Raw genomic sequence first — 19348 nt, 5'->3', positions numbered from 1 at the left:
TTTCATTTCCTGACTCTGATGCACACAATCAGCTCCTCAGGGCACAATCACACTGACCACAACCCTCTTAAATCCTAGAGGCTAAACTAGTGATTAAGACATTGACTGGTGCCGCCTGGGCAGGAATGATCTGGCGGTGAAAATCAATTTTAAAACTTCTAGAAAAGTTTCAAAATTTTATTTTTTATCTACATGTAAAAATCTTGGCTACTATATTAAGTGAAAATGTTAAAATCTGGGTTAAGTTGCCTAATGAGACTTCCACAAGTATCCATTTGCACAACTTTTGCTTTCCATTTCACAACGATGTGTCAACCATATTTTACTTCTAAAAATATATACCATAAGTGATACTACAGACTAGGTGTTTAATAAACTTAATCCTTCAGAAACACAACCATGTAACCTAATGTCAGTTTCAATAAGTACCCAGACACAGATATTTAAATACCTTCCATAACTCATATCTTAAATGGCATTTTAATGACTTAGTATGTGGGCAAACAAAGAATGATATTTTCAAATATAATCAAACGTCTTCATGCTCATATTTAGCAAAACTTGCCATAAACCATCACAAAACAAAGAAAATTTTAAATAAAACTTGTATTATTTCAAGTCTTGGGAAAAGCCTGAAATGCGCAAGGAAAAGCAGAATGCTCCTTCTGGGTAAATGCTGCTTCATTGCAACAGTCCTTGGGCTCTGAAAATTAAACTTCTGTGGAGGCGAACCTCTAATGACTATGGAGCTTTCCAACACTCTGTGCTGCGAGTCTGGCAGCTGCATCACACTACAATTAAAATATTCTAAAAATACAACGAGAGAATATTCATGAAAGCTAGTCTTACTGAAGTATGGTGCTCTTCCTTACTTAAAAAAATATTGTAAGAGGTTAACTTTTAAGTCCAGAAAATTGCACAGGATTACAAAAAAAGCAAATACAGACTCTAGCCCTATTTTTCTCCATGAAGCAATTTTTAAATTAGATTCAATTAGTTCCTCTTCTATAAGGCATCATCCTAAGAATATGGATGACCAGGGTCAAGCCTAACTTTTGCTCTCTAGAAAAATCCATGGCCATAAGGCTGAAAATAAAAACTTCCCTAAAGTGAAGAGAGTAAAACAGGCCAAAGTAGAGGTTTATGAACTGCTCTGTGGTCTGTAAACAAGCGGATTACAAAGAAAATGTTGATGAGGCTTTAACTGGAAGAGAAGAACCCAAGATTCCAACTGGTTCTCAAAAGGTATCACAAGCCCCCAAAGATTTCTCATCTATAAAATTAGCAGGCTGGACTAAATAATTTCCTAAATAAGCTACACACTACACTGACTTTGCACCTGTCTTTGTTTTTACCAAAAGGCACGATGAATGACCCTTTCTCAGAATCTAATCAACTGGTAATCATTGGTAGAAATTGTGATTAGCAGATATTCATGATAAATTACAAAAACAACAAAACAAATGCAAAAGTTATCGATGACCACCAAAAGCCAACAATTAACTTTACAAAGCATCTATTTCAAATAATCTCCTTGAGTTAATTCTGAATCAAAATATCACAAAGCAAAAAGTTACATGAATTCACTAAATACTAGAAACATATCCATGGGATTTTTGGCATCTATGAAAAGGTTATAAAGCAAACATTGAATGAAGTGATAGATTTTTTAGTTCAAGATTAAGACAACATAGTACCAAAATAAGGGTTATTAGATTAAAAAGAATAATCTCTCCCTACTAAACTTAACATTTTCCGGACTAGTTGGCCAGCACCTGCCTCTGGTATAAAACTTTATACACAAGTCAACTGGCTTTTCTTGTTAAACTACTTTCCAGAACAGAAAGTATCCAAGTTGGAGGTGGAGGCTTTTCCAAGGAATTTGGAAGAACCTGCGTTTTCCATGCAACAAATTAAGTATGTGCATTCAGCTTGGCTGTCATGTCTGGTCTTTTTATAAGTCTCTCCCAGCTACAGAAATACTGGGGCACATGCTGGTGGCATTGCCAACTAGGACAACTGTTTGTCTACAGTTTTGATAGTATCGCTGTCTCTCAAACCCCAAAATACTTGAGCCTCTTCCAGTAACCTACCTCGAGGAATCTACACCAAGGAAAGGAAATGATCCAGAACATGTTAAATCTATAAACAGCAAGATGACTAGAGGATAAAAGAATGAGAAACTGGAAATGATCCAAATGCCTAGCAATAGGTTAAATAAATTATGGTATGTCTAGCCAATTGAATATAATTTAGTCATTTATGTATGAAATATGAAGATTATGTAGCAACATAGAAGAGTATGATCAATAAGTGAAAAAAGCAGGATACATGATTACATGTAAAAAACATGTTATGTAAAAAGTATGTGTACATATGTATTTAAATTGCATTAACAAAACTGGTATTAGTAGTTCGCTTTAGGAAGTAGAGTGAGGCTGGGCAAGAAGGGCAAATGTGAAAAGAAAAGAAACTTTCACTCTGCATTTCTTTCAATTGTTTGTAAAGGAGTTCAAACAAATCACCCCAAAATGTACAACTTTGGCATGAAGATTATTTCCAGCTGAAAACAATCAAGCCCTAAAAGGCTCAGGAAGAAAATTTGACCTTCCCTCCAACATCTGCCTGAAAAAAAATGTAGACCTAGGACCTGCACCAGGAAGGGAATTATCACCCTATGTAACGACAGCATAATATGAACTAGGTATGGTACACAGGAAGGAACCCAGCAAGGCCTGCTTGATCAAAGTCCTCTATATGCCACTGTTTCTAGGTGGCCCAGCAAACATTTGTTTACCAAGCATTGACTCTTTCCATTCTTCCTGTGAATTGCCTTCCTTCCGTTTGAAGCTTGGACTCCTATTCCCTTCTCCTCAGGTCCAGAATGACATTATATATCTCATGTTGCCTGTTTTTGGAATCACATTTTTTTCTTCTTTTTTCTCCCTTTTTTTTTTTAAATTGAGGCGTAAGTTACATAAAGTACAAAAATATTAAGCAAACAACCTGATAAATATTTCCATTTGTGTATCCCTCTGTAACTACCATTCAGATCAAGCTATAAAGCATTTCTAACACCACAGCAGACTCACTCACCTATCCCACTAGCAATAACATCCTGAAAAATAACTATTATTCTCATCTCTATCACAATGGATTAATGTGGGGTTTTTTGGAAGGTAATTTTTTTTTTATTGAAGTATCATTAACATACAGTGTTATATTTCTTAAATTTTTTAATGTTTGTTTATTTTTGAGAGACAGACCATGAGCAGGGGAGGGGCAGAGAGAGAGACAGACAGAATCTGAAGCAGGCTCCAGGCTCTGAGCTGTCAGCACAGACACAGGGCTTGAACTCATGAGCCGTGAGATCATGATCTGAGCCACCCAGGCACCCCAGCATAAAGTGTTAAATTAGTTTCAAGTGTACAACACAATGATTCAACAATTCCATACAGTACTTAGTGCTCATCAAGATAAGCATATTCTTGATTTCCTTTATCTATTGTATCCCTGCCCCCAACTACCTCCTCCCTCCTCTGGCCACCATCAGGTTTGTTCTCTATATTTAACAGTCTGTTTCTTATATTTCTCTTGTTTTAAGTCCCACATAAGAGTGAAGTCATACTGTGTTTGTCTTTCTCTGACTTATTTCATTTAGCCTTATACCCTCTAGGTCCATCCTGAAATCTCATGTCTAAGTGAACTGTCTATATGTACAAAATTAAACATGATTTTCTCCTGTTAATTTGTCTCATGTAAATTTTATTCTTAGAGCAGCCAGAAGAACATTAAAAGAGAAAATTTTTTTCCTCCCCAACATCTGAATTTTCCAATAGAAATGTATGGACTTTACTTGGGTAATTTTCTCTTAAGAAAAAAAAATGTATATAAAAATATGGGTAGGATACTCAAGGCATTAAAAATAATGTTAAAATGTAAGATTGTACATTTACTTTTCCTATTTTTTCTATATTTTCAGCAATGTCATATTCTTTAATTAAAAAAATTAAATCTATGAAATAACTCTAGAAGTCATCTTTTTGTCAAGCATATAATTACTCCTTAACCTTTTTTTCCATTTTTCAGATCCTATTCAAAGAATAATCTTGTCATATAATCTATAATTACACAGAATGCATTGCAGATAAACCCCAGGTAAAAGTGTATCACTCTAAAACCTAAAAAAAAATTTTTTTTAATCTGAAATAACCTGATTATAGCTTATCAGTTCTTTGTCTTATCCCTCATCTTTATCACTAAAGCCTTTCACAGAGCTTGACCATGGAGGCTTACAGCACAGCAGTGAAGTGTGTATGTTTATGTTGGTGGGGAGGGGCTGGAACATACTTCCTGGGTGTGAATTCTAGCTCCACCACCAGCTGCATGATTTTGAATGGTTACTTTGTTTTAATTTCTCCAATGTAAAATGGGAATTGTAATACCAAACTCTCAAGGTTGTTGTGAGGACTAGTGGAGAAGACTAATATAAAGCACTAATGCCTGCTGTAGTAAGCTACTAGCTTTAATCTATTAGCTAATTAAGCTGTTAGCTATTATTCTAAGCATTCTAAAATACGAAACAAAATCTATTTTTAACAATTATTATAACCATTGCAAAATACATTTATAACAAAAACACAATGAATCTAACACAATTTTATGATCCATGCATTACTCCAGCTTAGACATCCAAGGATAAAGAAGGAAAGAAAAGAGTTTGCAATGATGACATTTTTATCTCAGCTACACTTTACATTGCATAATTGATTGCAAGCTGAAATTGTTTTCCTTAAACATCTCTTCTTCTCCTGATTTGCAACTGCAGTGACTACTAACAGGATTTTAGTGTTTTCCTCCAGCTTTCCATTAAAAGGGAGAAAATATTATTTAAGGTCAGGGGAAATTGTTTATACAAAGGATACCAGAATGGCAAAACACAAACTTTACTTCAACAAAAAAATAAGAGGGATATCTAAGTGCTTCTTTCTTTCTTCCCGCTGTTTATATCACTCTTTGAAAAGAGGGTTCATTAAATCAAAAACTAATATTAACCCCCCCGCCCCTCCTTAAAATCTGCTTAGATTCAGGGATCAAAGAACAAATGAATGTTTTCTCTTCCTATGCCTAGACTTCCTCCAGTTCTGGAAAATCCTCCTAGTTACTCTTACTCTATTGATTCCTGATTGGGCTAAATTAAATCAGGGCTACTCACACTGTAGAGATAAAGATGTATCTAATAAGACAAAACACAGTCATCTAGATTTCTATTATCTACAAAAAGAAATGCATGCAGTGGGAGAATTAATACCAAACTCTGTCCTCATCTACTTCAAGGAAAAAATATACCAGGATTAAATGAAGCACAGAAAATATTTAAAAACAGATATCAACCATTTGATTTTTATGTAGCAATTTTTGAGGGAAAAAATGCTGTAAATAAGAATGGTCAGGTTTATTACAAAGAAGTGAACTTTCACTAGAAGCTGTCATGCCAGAAAGGGTACAAAAAGAAGTTATTATTCATATAACTGCATCCATGAAATAATTAAACTTTTTAAAAAGTGATGGCGGAAATCTTCATAAACCCTAAGATGAGTGATAAGAGGAAGGTACTCCAAGGGGTTGTCATGATCCCCAAAGAGGATCTACTGCATGTGTGTAATCCTGACTGGCAGTGGTCCCAAAGTCTGGAAGTATTTTACCCCCAAGCATCAACTGCTAGCAATTTCTGAGTCTGCTTTGCCTCTGCCCATGACAAGAATCAACTTGTTCCAAAATTCTACTAAATATGTTTCTTTTATGTTAAAACTCTGCTGTTTCTGGGAAAGCTAAAAGCTAGAATTTTTTACACATGTGGACAAAAGCTATATTTGGACCTTTCATTCTCTTAACAGAATAAAAACAGTTATAAAGAACTCCCCCCTGCTGCAGTTTATTATAAGAAAGTAACTCTTTTGAAAAAATGTTAAAAGTAAACCTTATTCTCCTATTCAATTCTTTTAAAAGTTCAAGGTTTTATTTAAAAAATAAGAGTAAAGCATTTAATCTAAATTAACTGCAAGTTTAAAAAAAAACTACTTAAGAGGAAAATAGTCATGACTTCTATTTACAGATAATTTTTTCTAGTTACTTCATCTATAAGCACATACATTGTGCATTTCTTCAAAAAAATCGATAACATCACTTTTAAGTATTAAATACTTAAAATCCCACAAGACTAAATCATTATTTCTTAGATTTCTCTTGAAATACATGTAAAACCATTTGGGACATCTTTATTTAATCCCCTGTGAAACTGTAGTGCCCAACTGTATGTTAGCATCATACAACAAAGACTATAAACCTTATCATGCTGACACACGTGCCTCAACTAGATAAGAAGTAGACAGACTAGCTATGAGAACACCTCTAAGTTCTGAAATAAAGTTTAGCATGTGGCCTAAATGGTAACAAAGGTAACAATCCAACAAGTCTTTCTTTTTGAATCATTTCACTTACTTGACACCATGATTTTTGAATCTTAGCACTATTGACCTCTTGGACCCCAGCAAATTATGCTGTGTGTGTGTGTTCTGTGCAGTGTAAGATGGTTAGCAGCATTCCTGGCCTCTCCCTACTTACTACACGCCAGGGGAATCCTCATCCCCAGGCATGGCATCAAAAAAGGATTCCCATTCAATGAATGGGTGACAGATGGTAATCACTTATTCTGGTGAGTACTGTGTAATGTACTCAATTATCAAATCCCTATGCTGTACACCTGAAACTAATATAAGATTGTACGTCAACAGTACTTCAATAGTAAAAATTAAAAAGAAGAAAAGACTCCAGACAGTCTAAATGTCCCCTAGATGAAATTGTACCCAGTTGAGAACCACCAAGAGTTAACATGGATAAAATCCTAAAATATTACTTTATTTGAAGTGATTTTATAAGGAGATATAAAATGCATGAGTTATATGTACTAATCAAGTCTACCTTGTAAATGAAATCACTACTACTAGGAAGATGTGATAATCCATTTTGATGGAAGAGAAGATCCAAGGGACACTGTTTTAACAATAATGCTACTGGCACATGACGCTTTAATCAAGAAAGCCTTCAAGCCCACAAAAGATAACCAGGGCCCCTTAAGACTCTAGCATAGGTATCAGGATGAGATCAGTGGCTGTTCATGATGAACTGCCTATAAATTGTTACTCTATCCTTGTGTTAAATATCAGATCAATGTAAGAAGAAAAAAAAACCGCACCTGAGCAGAAGTAACCAGATAAGGCAGACAGCCTAAAATTTTGTGTGGGGACAACTTATTAACAGATCTAGGTTCTTTCTCATTCCTTTCCTTTCACCTAAATGAAGCTGTCCTCTTCTTGAAAATGTTCAGAGAACAGATTGTTTTACATGCCCACAGAGAAATCATTTTATCGGTGTGTCTGGGTGGCTCAGTAGGTTAAGCGTCTGACACTGGATTTCAGCTCAGGTCATGATCTTGCTGTTCATGAGATCAAGCCCCATGTCAGGCTCTGTGATGACAGCACGGAGCCTGCTTAGGATTCTCTCTCTTCCTCTCTCTCTGCTCCTTCCCCCTCTCCCCTCTCTTTCAAAATACATACATTTTTAAAAAAGAAATCATTTTATAAAATCAAATCAAAATGAACACTGATCAAAGATTTGCATTAACCTTAAGCGTAAGACAAATTTCCTACGCTATTTCAAAGCAAGAAATAAAAGTTCTCATTATAACACATATCAGCCAAAAATCAGACTTCAAGTTTTAAATAGCAAGTCAACCTATAGCACAGGTGTTGGATCAGCATACCAAGAAAACTATAGCTTTTAAGGATACCTGGAATTCTGAAAATATGACACCTAAAAATTGTGTCTATCAAAAGTCAAATCTGTAATTTTTCCAGAGAAGTACTTTATTTGAAAGTTTAAAGATATCTTCTTTCTTTGCACATGGGAAGTAATGTTGTAAGTTCTATATAGTGACAAAAGTGATTCATGTAACATTTTATAGTCATATGCTAAAATTTCAAAGATTAACTCATAATGTTTTCATTTTACAAATGATTGAAATCAGTCTTTGTTTTCCTTCTCAGTGCTTAAGTTTTTGCTTCTAAGCAGACATGAGAAAGTCTGCTTAGAAATCAGAACATCATATACTGGATTTCTGAGGGCAACTATAATCATGTTTCCTTCTGAATTAGTTTTTTAAAAATCTCCCTCTACTTTTCTTTCTTACACAAAATTGAAAACATACTACAGAGGTTTTTTTTCTTGCTTTTTCCACTCAACATTTTCCCAGGTCTTTATAAATATTCCCCCAAATATAATTTTCAATGGCTGCTACATACGAATTCTATGGTATTATTATTTAGCTCTTTTCTACATTAGGGATCTGAAGTTGTTTTGAATCCTTTGCTTTTATTGCTGAAATGAAAATTCTTATGCATAATCATGTTTGCATCTCAGGTTATTTTGGATAAATTCCTAGAAGTTAATTTATTAATTCAAATAGTAAGAACATTGTAAAGTTGTACAAAACAAATTGCCTTCCATAAAGATTATAAAATTTATACTTCCAACATTCTTTGAAAATGCCAATTCACTCCATATTCAAAAAAAGTAAATTTTCTTTTTTAAAAACCTGTCCATTTTAAATATCAAAAATACTATCTCAGTGCTTTAATTCATTTTTTAGTGAGACTGAACTCTTTTATACTCAGTATTTATAATTCTATCTTTTCAAGTTGTTGTCTTTTATCTATCTTGCCATTGCAGTGTTGTTTTTTTCCTATTCAACTACTATAACTCAATACAAAGGATCTAAATCTTGCTAATGACATCTATAAATTTTTATTTTATAAGTTGTCTAGCCAACCTTTCCCCTTGTGATTTTCCCGCAATTTTTATGCTTAGGAACTCCTTTCTCATTTCAACCTAACTATTGACATATTTTCTTTTAGTTCTTTTGTTTCATTTGATGTCTATATTTTTAAAACACTTGGAATTTATTTTTGGTATGGAATCAGGATGATGACTTAATATCTGGTAGCATAAGAGCCCATTAATCATTATTTACAAAATTTTCTGCCTCTTTTTCCAGATTAGCTATTGAAATCACTTGGGTAGTCCTCCCCCCACCAGAAAAAATATCTCATTTAGGTTCTTACTGAAATTGCAATTAAATTATAAATAAAAAATAGGGAGAATACATAGAAGAATGTTGAATACTGGGGCTGTCAGGCAATTACCTCATACCTATTATAGAAATACTTCCAATATCTCATTTGTTTACCACTACATAAGCTTTTTGTGTCAGGTGGTAGTTTTTAGAAGTGTATTAGAGATTTCACTGTCCATTTTTATTACTGATTTTTTTTTATAAGTATTTATTTTTGAGAGAGAGAGAACATGTGGGTATGCATGCAGAGTGGGCAGAGAGAGAGGGATCAGAGGTTCTGAAGCCAGCTCCCCACTTATAGCAGACAGCCCGACACAGGGCTTGAACTCATGAACTGCGAGATCATGACCTGAGCTGAAGTTGGATGCTCAACCAACTGAGCCACCCAGGTGCCCCTATTACTAAATCTTTAGCTAAATATTAATTTTGTATTTTGTCAAATACCTTTACAACCATTTTGGGATTACATGTGCCTTTATGCTTTATCCTCTAGATCTCATGTATAAACAGGTTTCTTAACAGTGATCCATTCTTTAATTCCTGTCATTAAGTCCAGCTCTTAGTAGTGTAGTATTTTTTAATATATGGGTAATTTGGGGTTGCTTGTGCTTTAGTTAACATTTTTACATACTGATATATCTAGTCTGGAGCCTCTTTGAAGGTAATTTTTTAGATAATTATTAACATTTCAATGATCACCCATTTCAATTAGATGTTCAACTTCCGTATTTCACTTCCATTTTCCCTGAAAAACGTTCATTTGGAGATTTTCAATCTCAATTTTTAAAATCTCATCTGCATTTACTGTTTATATGCCATTCAGGTTTTTTAATTTTGCACATTTATGGTTTTCATTTTTCTTTTTTTTTTTTTTTAATTTTTTTTTTTCAACGTTTTGTATTTATTTTTGGGACAGAGAGAGACAGAGCATGAACGGGGTAGGGGCAGAGAGAGAGGGAGACACAGAATCGGAAACAGGCTCCAGGCTCCAGGCTCCGAGCCATCAGCCCAGAGCCTGACGCGGGGCTCGAACTCACGGACCGCGAGATCGTGACCTGGCTGAAGTCGGACGCTTAACCGACTGCGCCACCCAGGCGCCCCTTCATTTTTCTTTTTGTTAGGGGTCTTAAATGTTTGTCTCTGTTTCCTGTCTTCCTGTGTCAACCAAGAATTAATTATTTAACTTGCCACATCTTTATTTTACTTTAATTAATTTTCACTCACTTGCAGAATGAGTCTTGTCTTGTGCCATGCTATTAACTCAATTTGTAAAGTGTCTGTTGCCATTCATACTATGAACCTTGGGCAGGCTGCTATGAAAGGTCATGTCTTCTAATCGCCAATTTAATTAATTAGAAAAGTCACTATTAACTCACTATAATCTACTGGAATTTTTAGAACCTAGTTTTTAAATTCTGTTAATGTTTCAAGAAAAAATCAGCTAACTAGGTGTTAGGAATCTGGTGTTAGGAAATTAGAAAACTACCTTCTCACATTTTTTCTAGAAGGCACTGCTCCAATGTTTCATTTTCAGCACTATATGAGCTAAACACTTCAGAATAAATTAAGTGTGCTATAGGGAAAAAACAAAAGGGAATGAAGAAACAAATTTAATGCTGGAAACTATAATGTTCAATAAAATGTAAATACAAACAATTTACCTTTATTGAAATTAGGAAAAAAATATACTTCAGAAGCCACATGTTTCTTTTTAGGAATGATAATCTGATTGTGGCAAAACTCAGTATTCATGCATTCTTCAGATTTGCCCAATTTTTCTTCTTTTTTTAAGTTTATTTATTTTGAGAGAGAGAGCATGCACAGGCAAGAGATGGGCAGAGAGAGAGGAAGAAAGAGAATCCCAAGCTGGCTCCACGCGGTCAGATCCTGATCTCACAAACCATGAGATCATGGCCTGAGCTGAAGAGCTGGATGCTTAACCAACTGAGCCACTTGGGCACCATGCCTAATTTTTCTTCCTTAGCCCATTAGATTTCCTGATATATTGTTACCATAATTTGGCTTTCATTTTCCTGTGTAATTTTTGTTTATTTTTCAGAAATGCTGATTAACTACCTCCATGGTGCTCTATGAAACTCACATAGACATTCCTATCAAAATACTTTTTTGAAATGCATTTTCAACATTATATATAGGTGAGGAGAAAAGGTTTCTCCTTTCTAGGCTTTTCTAACATTTCTAAAAATGTTAAATATCTTTAATTTGGACTCCTACAATTTACCAAACCCATAAATGACTCTACTAGTCAACAGGTGTTCTTATTCTTAGAAAACCTTCCACTTAATATAGGAAGCCTCTTCAACTTCTACTCTTCCCTCAGAAGTTTACATTTCCTTAGCCCCCCAAAAATGATTAATCCAATTAAAAAATGGGCAGAAGACATGAACAGATAACTTTTCCAAAGAAGATGTATAAATGACCAACGGACACATGAAAAAATGCTCAACATCACTCATCATCAGGGAAATACAAATCAAGACCACAATGAGATACCACCTCATACCTGTCAGAATGGCTAAAATTAACAGCACAAGAAACAACAGGTATTGGTAAGGATGCAGAGAAAGAGGAACCTTCCTGCACTGTTGGTGGGAATGCAAACTGGTGCAGCCACTCTGGAAAATAGTATGAAGGGTCCTCATAAAGTTAAAAATAGAACTACCCTATGATTCAGCAATTGTACTACTAGGTATTTACCCAAATACAAAAATACTAATTCAAAGGAATACATGCACCCTGATGTTTAGAGCAGCATTATCAACAGCAGCCAAATACGGAAACAGCTCGTGTCTGTCAATAAATGAATGAATAAAGAAGATATGGTATAAGTATACATATACTTATATACAAATATATATATACATGTAGACATATATATATATATATATATATATATATATATATATATACACACACACAATAAAATATCATTCCACCATAAAAAAGAATGAAATCTTGCCATTTGCAATAACATGGTTAAAGCTAGAGAGTATTATGCTAAGTGAAATAAGCCAGTCAGTGAAAGAAATACCATATGACTCCACATGAGTGAAATCAGAGTCTTCTAGAAGACTCTGGACTACTTATTGTCAAATATGTAACTACCATGATACAGGGAGACTTTAAAAGTAAGACAGAGAGCTGGGGGGGCTAGTAAACATCTTACCTGCTTTCCGTCCAGCGTGCAGAGCCTCTTGACCACTCCTGAATCTAGTTTAATGGCTTCGGTGATATCTGTCAAGACCTGTTCAAATGAATGAGCAGTCTTCTTATTTAGAAGGATCCTCACGGCTTTTCTAGGCTTCACTCCACTTCGAATCACGGTCACCAATTTCGGTTTGATGAAATCTTTACTTTCCTTCACTTCACTTTTCACCGAGGGGGGAGCAGCCAAGGCTCGGGATGTCCCACCCTTGATGTTCACAGACCAGTTCGGATTAATATTTTTGGTGTAATCAACTTTACGAAATGGTTCATTTGATGCACACACGTAACTCTCACCTAAAAAAGCAAAAACCAGTTTTATTAGCATCATTATCCTCACCACAGAAGCACTGTATCTTAAGAACAAATGGAGACCCATTAAGTGAACTCTGAAACCTAACAGGTTCGCTGGAAGGGGATTCACATCCTTTTCCTTTGGCATTCTGTCCACCCTTTCTCTCTATTTAAACATCTAGATTGGTTTTGAGAGAGAGAATAACACACATTACGAAGTGAAAAGCACAGGACAAATGAAACAAGAGAGACTTGGGCTTTATTCTGATCAAATATGTCACCCCGAATAACTCCTCTGCACTTTGGTTCTCAAGATCACTGTCTATAAATTCAAGTTGTTGAATCAAATGAATTCTAGAGTACTTTCTAACTCCAAAAGCTATTAACCATTTTAATTTTTTTTAAATCTCATTCTGGAAGAAATAATATATTCACACAAAGAAATAAAACTATTTTTCTCCTTCCAATTACAGATTTCAGTCTTAACTGAAGAATGATTACTCCATCCTCATATAGCTGTCTAAAATATATTTAGTCATAAGATCATTTACTCAATTAATGAAGTACTGCAAAAACGAAGGAAGAGTTTTGACAGCTCAAAGAAATATACTTCAGGCATTTTTTTTCTTAACTAAAGAATGTGAATTTAGAATAATTAGTTCAAATAGACAGGCTTTTCTATATTCACTTACATGGGAAAGGATATTAAGCATTTTAAAATGATGTGTTCCTTATTCATGCAGCCTTCTGCCTAATTCTTATTAAGTAAAATATAAAAACTATAATATTTGTTGATTAGCTTACCAAGTCAATGTTCATTAATTTTAAGTTCCAAAATTACAGGTTGAAAAATAATTTTTATAATTATATGTTGAAAACCGTAATTCATAATTATATGTTTAAAATCATAATTTTTCTTTCAGGAAACCCAGAAGTCACCCAATCCTTTTATGCTCACCTTTCTGGCATACAAGAGGACTACACTGTAAAATTTTCTCCAATATACCTTCTAACTCAAAAAGAATCCAGTATTTTTTCACATTTTCAGTGTAACAGTCTCACTCTTAATAATTATATGACATCAGTCTTAACGTTCATGCTTAAAACAAAAATAGTCAAAATAGTGAAAGGGAATTCCTGAGAAAAACCTACTAATATAAATATTTAACATCCTATTATTTAGGATGTTCTTAAAATCCTGATTAATGGAGAACTTGAAGACTCCCAAAGGCACACAAACAATTCAGGAACAGATCAGGCATATAAGAAGGGTCTAAAAAGAGGAGTAACATCTTCTATCTAACGGTATAACGAGGCCACTGTCCAACTAGGGAACCAGCGACAGGCTTTAATGCTGCTTCCACACCAGTAGTCTGAAAGCCAGCCCAACCATCTCCATTCAGTTAGAGATTTTTCATCTCTGTAGGTTTATCTAAATCACTTTTCACAGTGTAATCATCTGGGGAAGTGGTATGTAATTTCAAATACACGCATAAATTTCATAAAATAGAACTATATATCACATGCATGTATTTATGAGCAAAAATACTTATGATTTTGCTTTAATTTTATAGAGAACACAAGTCTCACATTGAAAAGCTCTATTTTTACCAACAATAAAAACTTAATTGTATGTTCTGATTCAAAATATTAAGACGAAGAAAAGGAAATTTCAGCAAGAGACTGTTTTGTTTTGTTTTTTTTTAAGGGCAGGGAGAAGTCAGCTAGGGAAAAGCCTTTCCCAGTATAAATGAAAAAAACAATGGCAAAGAGAAACAAAACAAGAGCATGTTTAGTATGTCAGATTTCCTTGATCAACCTAGTCCCTGCACAGTTGATGTATCAACCAGGCAAACTGCCTTTGAAATTCGTCTGTATTTTGCCTCTTTACATAGGTTCAGGATGCCAGAATGAAAACAGGTAGAGGAAGTCTGTCTTTTAATTTGTGTATGTGTGGTTACACATACATTTTAATTCCCTCCTTCTCTCCCTTTTTTGCTTCATAATGTTTCAATTAAAAACTTGTAGGGGTACCTGAGTGGCTCAGTCAGTTAAGGGTCTGACTTCAGCTCAGGTCATGATCTCATGGTTTGTGAATTTGAACTCCACATCAGACTCTGCACTGACAGTGCAAAGCCTGCTTTGAATACTGTCTCCCTCTCTCTGCCTCGGTCTCTCTCTCAAAAATAAACATTAAAAAAAAACAAAACAAAACTTGTAGATCAGGGGCACCTGGGAGGCTCAGTCAGTCAAGTGTCTGATTCAAGCTCAGCTCAGATCTTGATCTTGAGGTTGTGAGTTCAGGCCCCACATTGGGCTCCACACTGGGCATAGAGCCTATTTAAAAAACAAAGACTTGTAGATCAGTTCTATAATATATAAAGTTTTAAACCAGCAAACGCCTGCTAGACAGAGCCTCATCCCTTCCTTGTACGCATGGCAGACAAATAACAGCCCACAGAGTGTTCTTCAGTTAGGCCTGGACTCTTCCTCATAATATGCAAGGAGTACCTACTATGCGCTAGCTCACATGCTAAATGCTGACATAATAAGATACCCACTTTGGCATTCTTGGTATACAACATTTCAGCAGCAAGGTTTAAGACAGGTAAACCTGTGTTTCTGTATACTGGGCACATAAAGCCCTATAGTACAAATGTCATACTTTGATAACAATAGCCACCAAGATACCTAGGCTAGCTTCCCTTGCTATGTCCCCAACCTGATTAAACAATCTCTGATTGTAATTTTTTCACTTCCATATTTGTCTATCAGGAGAGAATATGGTGACAAAAGAATTTAAGATTTTGGCTCCTTGGCCAGTTAGAGCTCTTGCTGTTAACCAAACAATAAATTATGATTCTGTTAGGTACTAAGCACGCACAAGATTGCTTAGAAGCAATCAGCCTCCCCTCAACCAGATTCATGCTACTGTAGAGATTCTGGTTTAAGATTTGTTACCTTCCTGCCAACTTGTCACTTCCCCCTACCTCCCCATCCTGGCAAGGAATATCACTTCCTGCCAAAAGTACTTAGTTAGAAACCTACACACCATTCTTCACTCTTCTGGTTTCCCTACATGTTACATTCTGACATCAAGTTCTGTCCTATTTTCTAAATATTTCTCAAAATGTCCACTCTCTGTGTCCTGACCACCACCTACTTTCTACTTGGATCAGTTCAAGAATCTTGTGTTTTCTGCTGACTCCCCAATAATGTAACAAATGGCAGTACATCTTATGCTATTGATACACCTGAAAAAGTATATCCTGAAGTAATGAGTTTTGATATACTGATAAAATACATATTCTGAAAAGGTTTTTTAAAATTTGCCAATACATACTAAAACCACACTTACCCAAACAAGGAAAAGATAAGCATAAGAGTTAAACTAAGATATAAATGTGTATGTATACATATATCATATATGGATATATGAAAAATAAAGAAGTCCCTGAAGTCCACAACAGATCTGACATTAACAGCGATCTTGACATTATTATAAGCTGGTCTGATGCTCACAGACAGACCTATGTTCTTCCCTGGGATATAAGCTCACAGAATATATCAAAGTCACTCAGGCTATGGTAAAGTGACACAAAAACAAGGTCGCTGTGCAACCCACAAAATATGAGACATCCTCCTCTCAACTCAACGAATGACTGCCACTTCTTTACCAATTATAGCTTTTTCCTCAATATACTCTGTGCTCCCTATAAGATTTAATGAATTGATAATATAATTGAATAGAATAGAATGAATAATAGAATTGTCCTTCCTTCTAACAGCACCCAATACAGAGCAAGTCCCTGCTTCTGCAGATCCTCCCTGAGATTATCCGACCTAAGCCCAAATTCTATGATAGGTCTAACACCTTCTTACCAAGATGCCCCATGGTATACTCCAATGTCCATTCTCCTTACTGCAGTGAGTAATAAACTCAACTTGTTTGACTACAGGTATGTTCTTGGTGGACTCTGGTGGTTCTCTCGGAGAACTGAGATACACACACACACACAAACACATGCGCGCGCTCTCTCTCTCTCTCTCAATTTCTTTCTCTCCCTCCTTCCAATAATAGTTCTGTGACCATAAGAGTTTGGGGGAAAATCATTTTGGAAACTATAATCACGTGAATACTACATACAAAGAAAATTTGCTTTATGTATAGAAAGAAGATGGATAGAAGCATAAGGTGGTTTATAAAACTTAACTGTTTTCAGGTACAAAGAGAAAGTCTTTGAATATCCTTTAAGACTCCACAGTGGCATGGTTATGGCTTCTTACCACTGACATTTGTTCAAAGTCACTTTACTTCATAGTTAGCAGGCTGATAAATTGTCTACAATTGTGTAATACAACCTGGGTATTAACCATTAACTTTCATCCTTACTCAACCCAAGATACAGCCTCTTTAAGAGGCAAGAGGATAGGGGCACCTGGGTGTCAGCTGGTTAAGCATTGGACTCTTCATTTCAGCTCAAGTTATGATCCCAGGATTGTGAGATTGAGCCCCACAGGGGGCTCCACACTGAATTGGAATTCTTTCACTCTCCTCTCTCCCCTTCTGCCCTTCTCCCCCACCCCCCCGCCTCGCTCTAAAAATAACATAAATCTTAAAAAAAAAAAAAAAAAAGAGGCAAGAGGATATTACAAGCCAGGAACTCCCCAATTTCTTGTCTCTGAAAACTTTCATTGCCACAAACATATTTCAGACTGTGACAATTTTTCCCACCTTCTCTCCCTTTTCAGTAATAGGACAGCCACCTCCTAATCGATGTTGAGTCGTTCCACCAGGATTTAGATCTTTCTGTCTCCTCACGCTGCAGTTGCAGGGACATTGTTCTTCTCTTCTCCATTTAACTAGGCAGCCCTCTCTCCAGAATTAGATACAAATACCTCCCACCTTAAACACACACAAATCCTCCCTCTCTTCATTCCTCATCCCACTCTACCTAATGTGCTTCTGGCTTCCATTCACTGCTGAGTTAAAAAGCACTCCTCAAATGTTTTTTCACCCACTGTTTGTTCTTCAGCCACTGTGGCATTACTTTTGCTCCCTGCATTCCCCTGGCTGGAACACCCTGATCCCCAAACAGGTCTTTGCCAAATGCAAAGTACACCTTCCAAATCCACTTGGTATCTTCTGAGGGCACTGGACACTAGTCATGGTTCTCTTCTGGAAATCCCTTTTTCCTTAGCTTCCACAACCTGGTATCTTTTGGTTTATACCTCTTACTTCTTTGGTTACTCTTCCTTGGTCTGCTCTTCAGGATCCTCTTCTCCCACGCATCTACTTCATCCTCCTTAGACTGTCTGTGGGCAATTGCATTCACCTCCACAGCTTCAAACACCACCTATATCCTGAGGACATCTCCAGCCTACTCCTGCTAGATAATCTATAGATATTTCACATGCTACTGCCTAAAACTAACTCCACTCCCCATTATGGCCACTCTGACCTCAAACTCTCTTCCTGAATTCCCCAACTTACTGAATGAAATTACCATCTATATGGACACCTACCCAAAAATCAAGACTCCTGCCTCTCTTTTCCCTTTCCCACATTCAACAGAATTGGCAAAACTGTCAACCTTGGTCTAAGCATCTCTGGAATCTATCCTCTTTGACTCTGCCTCCTCTCATTTCTCCTTGGATTAGAGTAGTTAAGTTCTCTATGGGGCCTCATTCCATCTTCCACATAGTTGTCAAGGCAAATTTTTAAAAATGTAGATCTGATATCATCTGCTTGCTTCACTGCCTTTGAAATAAAGACCAAACTCCTTAGTACATCACACACTTCCACCCTCATCTCCCACCACTTTCCCACAGGTTCCTAAGTCAGTGTCATACCAGTATATTTGCAACTTCCTTCCAAACCCATCATACCCTCTTATTTTCTTTGCTTCTTGTATGTCTGAAATAACCTTCCTCCTTCTCCCATCTTGCCTCTTTTTAACTGACCAGTCAAGATTAGACACTCTTGGCAAAGAGGTAAAGCAATAGGAACTATCATATATTGCTGGAAAGATTTTAAATTGGTTCAATTACCTAGGAAAAACACTATCTAATACTAGGTTTACAATATACACATCATATGACCCAGGAATCCACCCCAGAAAAATATCCCAGAAAAACTCATGCACATGGGCACCAGCATGTGTATGTGGAAGTATCGCTCAACAGCCACAGATGAAAAATCAATCCACATGTCCAACAGGAGAATATGCAGATTGTGGTATGGTCATGTCTACCAATAATATAGTAATGAAAATGAACAAGAGCCATATTAACAACCTGGATGGATTTTACAAACAATGGTCAGAAAAAAAGATGACAAAAGAATACACGTAGTAGGATTCAATTTCTCTCCAGTCCACAACAGACAAAACTAACTTGTATCAATTAGGGATGCCCTCATTGGTGGTAGAAATATAGATAAAAGAGTCAGGCTACTGTTACCTTGGGAAGAATTTTAACTAGGAAGGGACACAGGGAGGGCTTCTCAGATTCTGGAAATATTCTGTTTCTTGAAATGGCTGGTAGTCACAAAGGTACTCACTTCATAACAACTCACTGAGCTGTACATGTATATGAATTTTCCTGAGCTCAGAATGCATCAATTTCTCATAATTATCT

General features: G+C 35.9%; 1 protein-coding gene across 8 annotated transcripts in view; it reads right to left on the bottom strand.

The window, feature by feature from the left end:
- Positions 1–19348, bottom strand: part of DCLK2 (doublecortin like kinase 2) — a 154161-nt gene that overhangs the window by 120425 nt on the left and 14388 nt on the right. For all 8 annotated transcript variants that reach the window (XR_009616605.3, XR_009616606.3, XM_060655648.3 and 5 more), the window contains exon 2: positions 12378–12712. Coding sequence is in view for 6 of the 8 variants with exons in the window: in XM_060655648.3 (XP_060511631.1) it covers positions 12378–12712 (335 nt within the window). In the remaining 2 variants the exon portion in view is untranslated. The remainder of the gene's footprint in view (positions 1–12377; positions 12713–19348) is intronic.

Source organism: Panthera onca, chromosome B1 (genome assembly GCF_046562875.1).
Source record: "Panthera onca isolate mPanOnc1 chromosome B1, mPanOnc1 haplotype 2, whole genome shotgun sequence".
Classification (NCBI taxonomy): domain Eukaryota; kingdom Metazoa; phylum Chordata; class Mammalia; order Carnivora; family Felidae; genus Panthera; species Panthera onca.
This window is presented reverse-complemented; position numbering and strand designations above follow the sequence as displayed.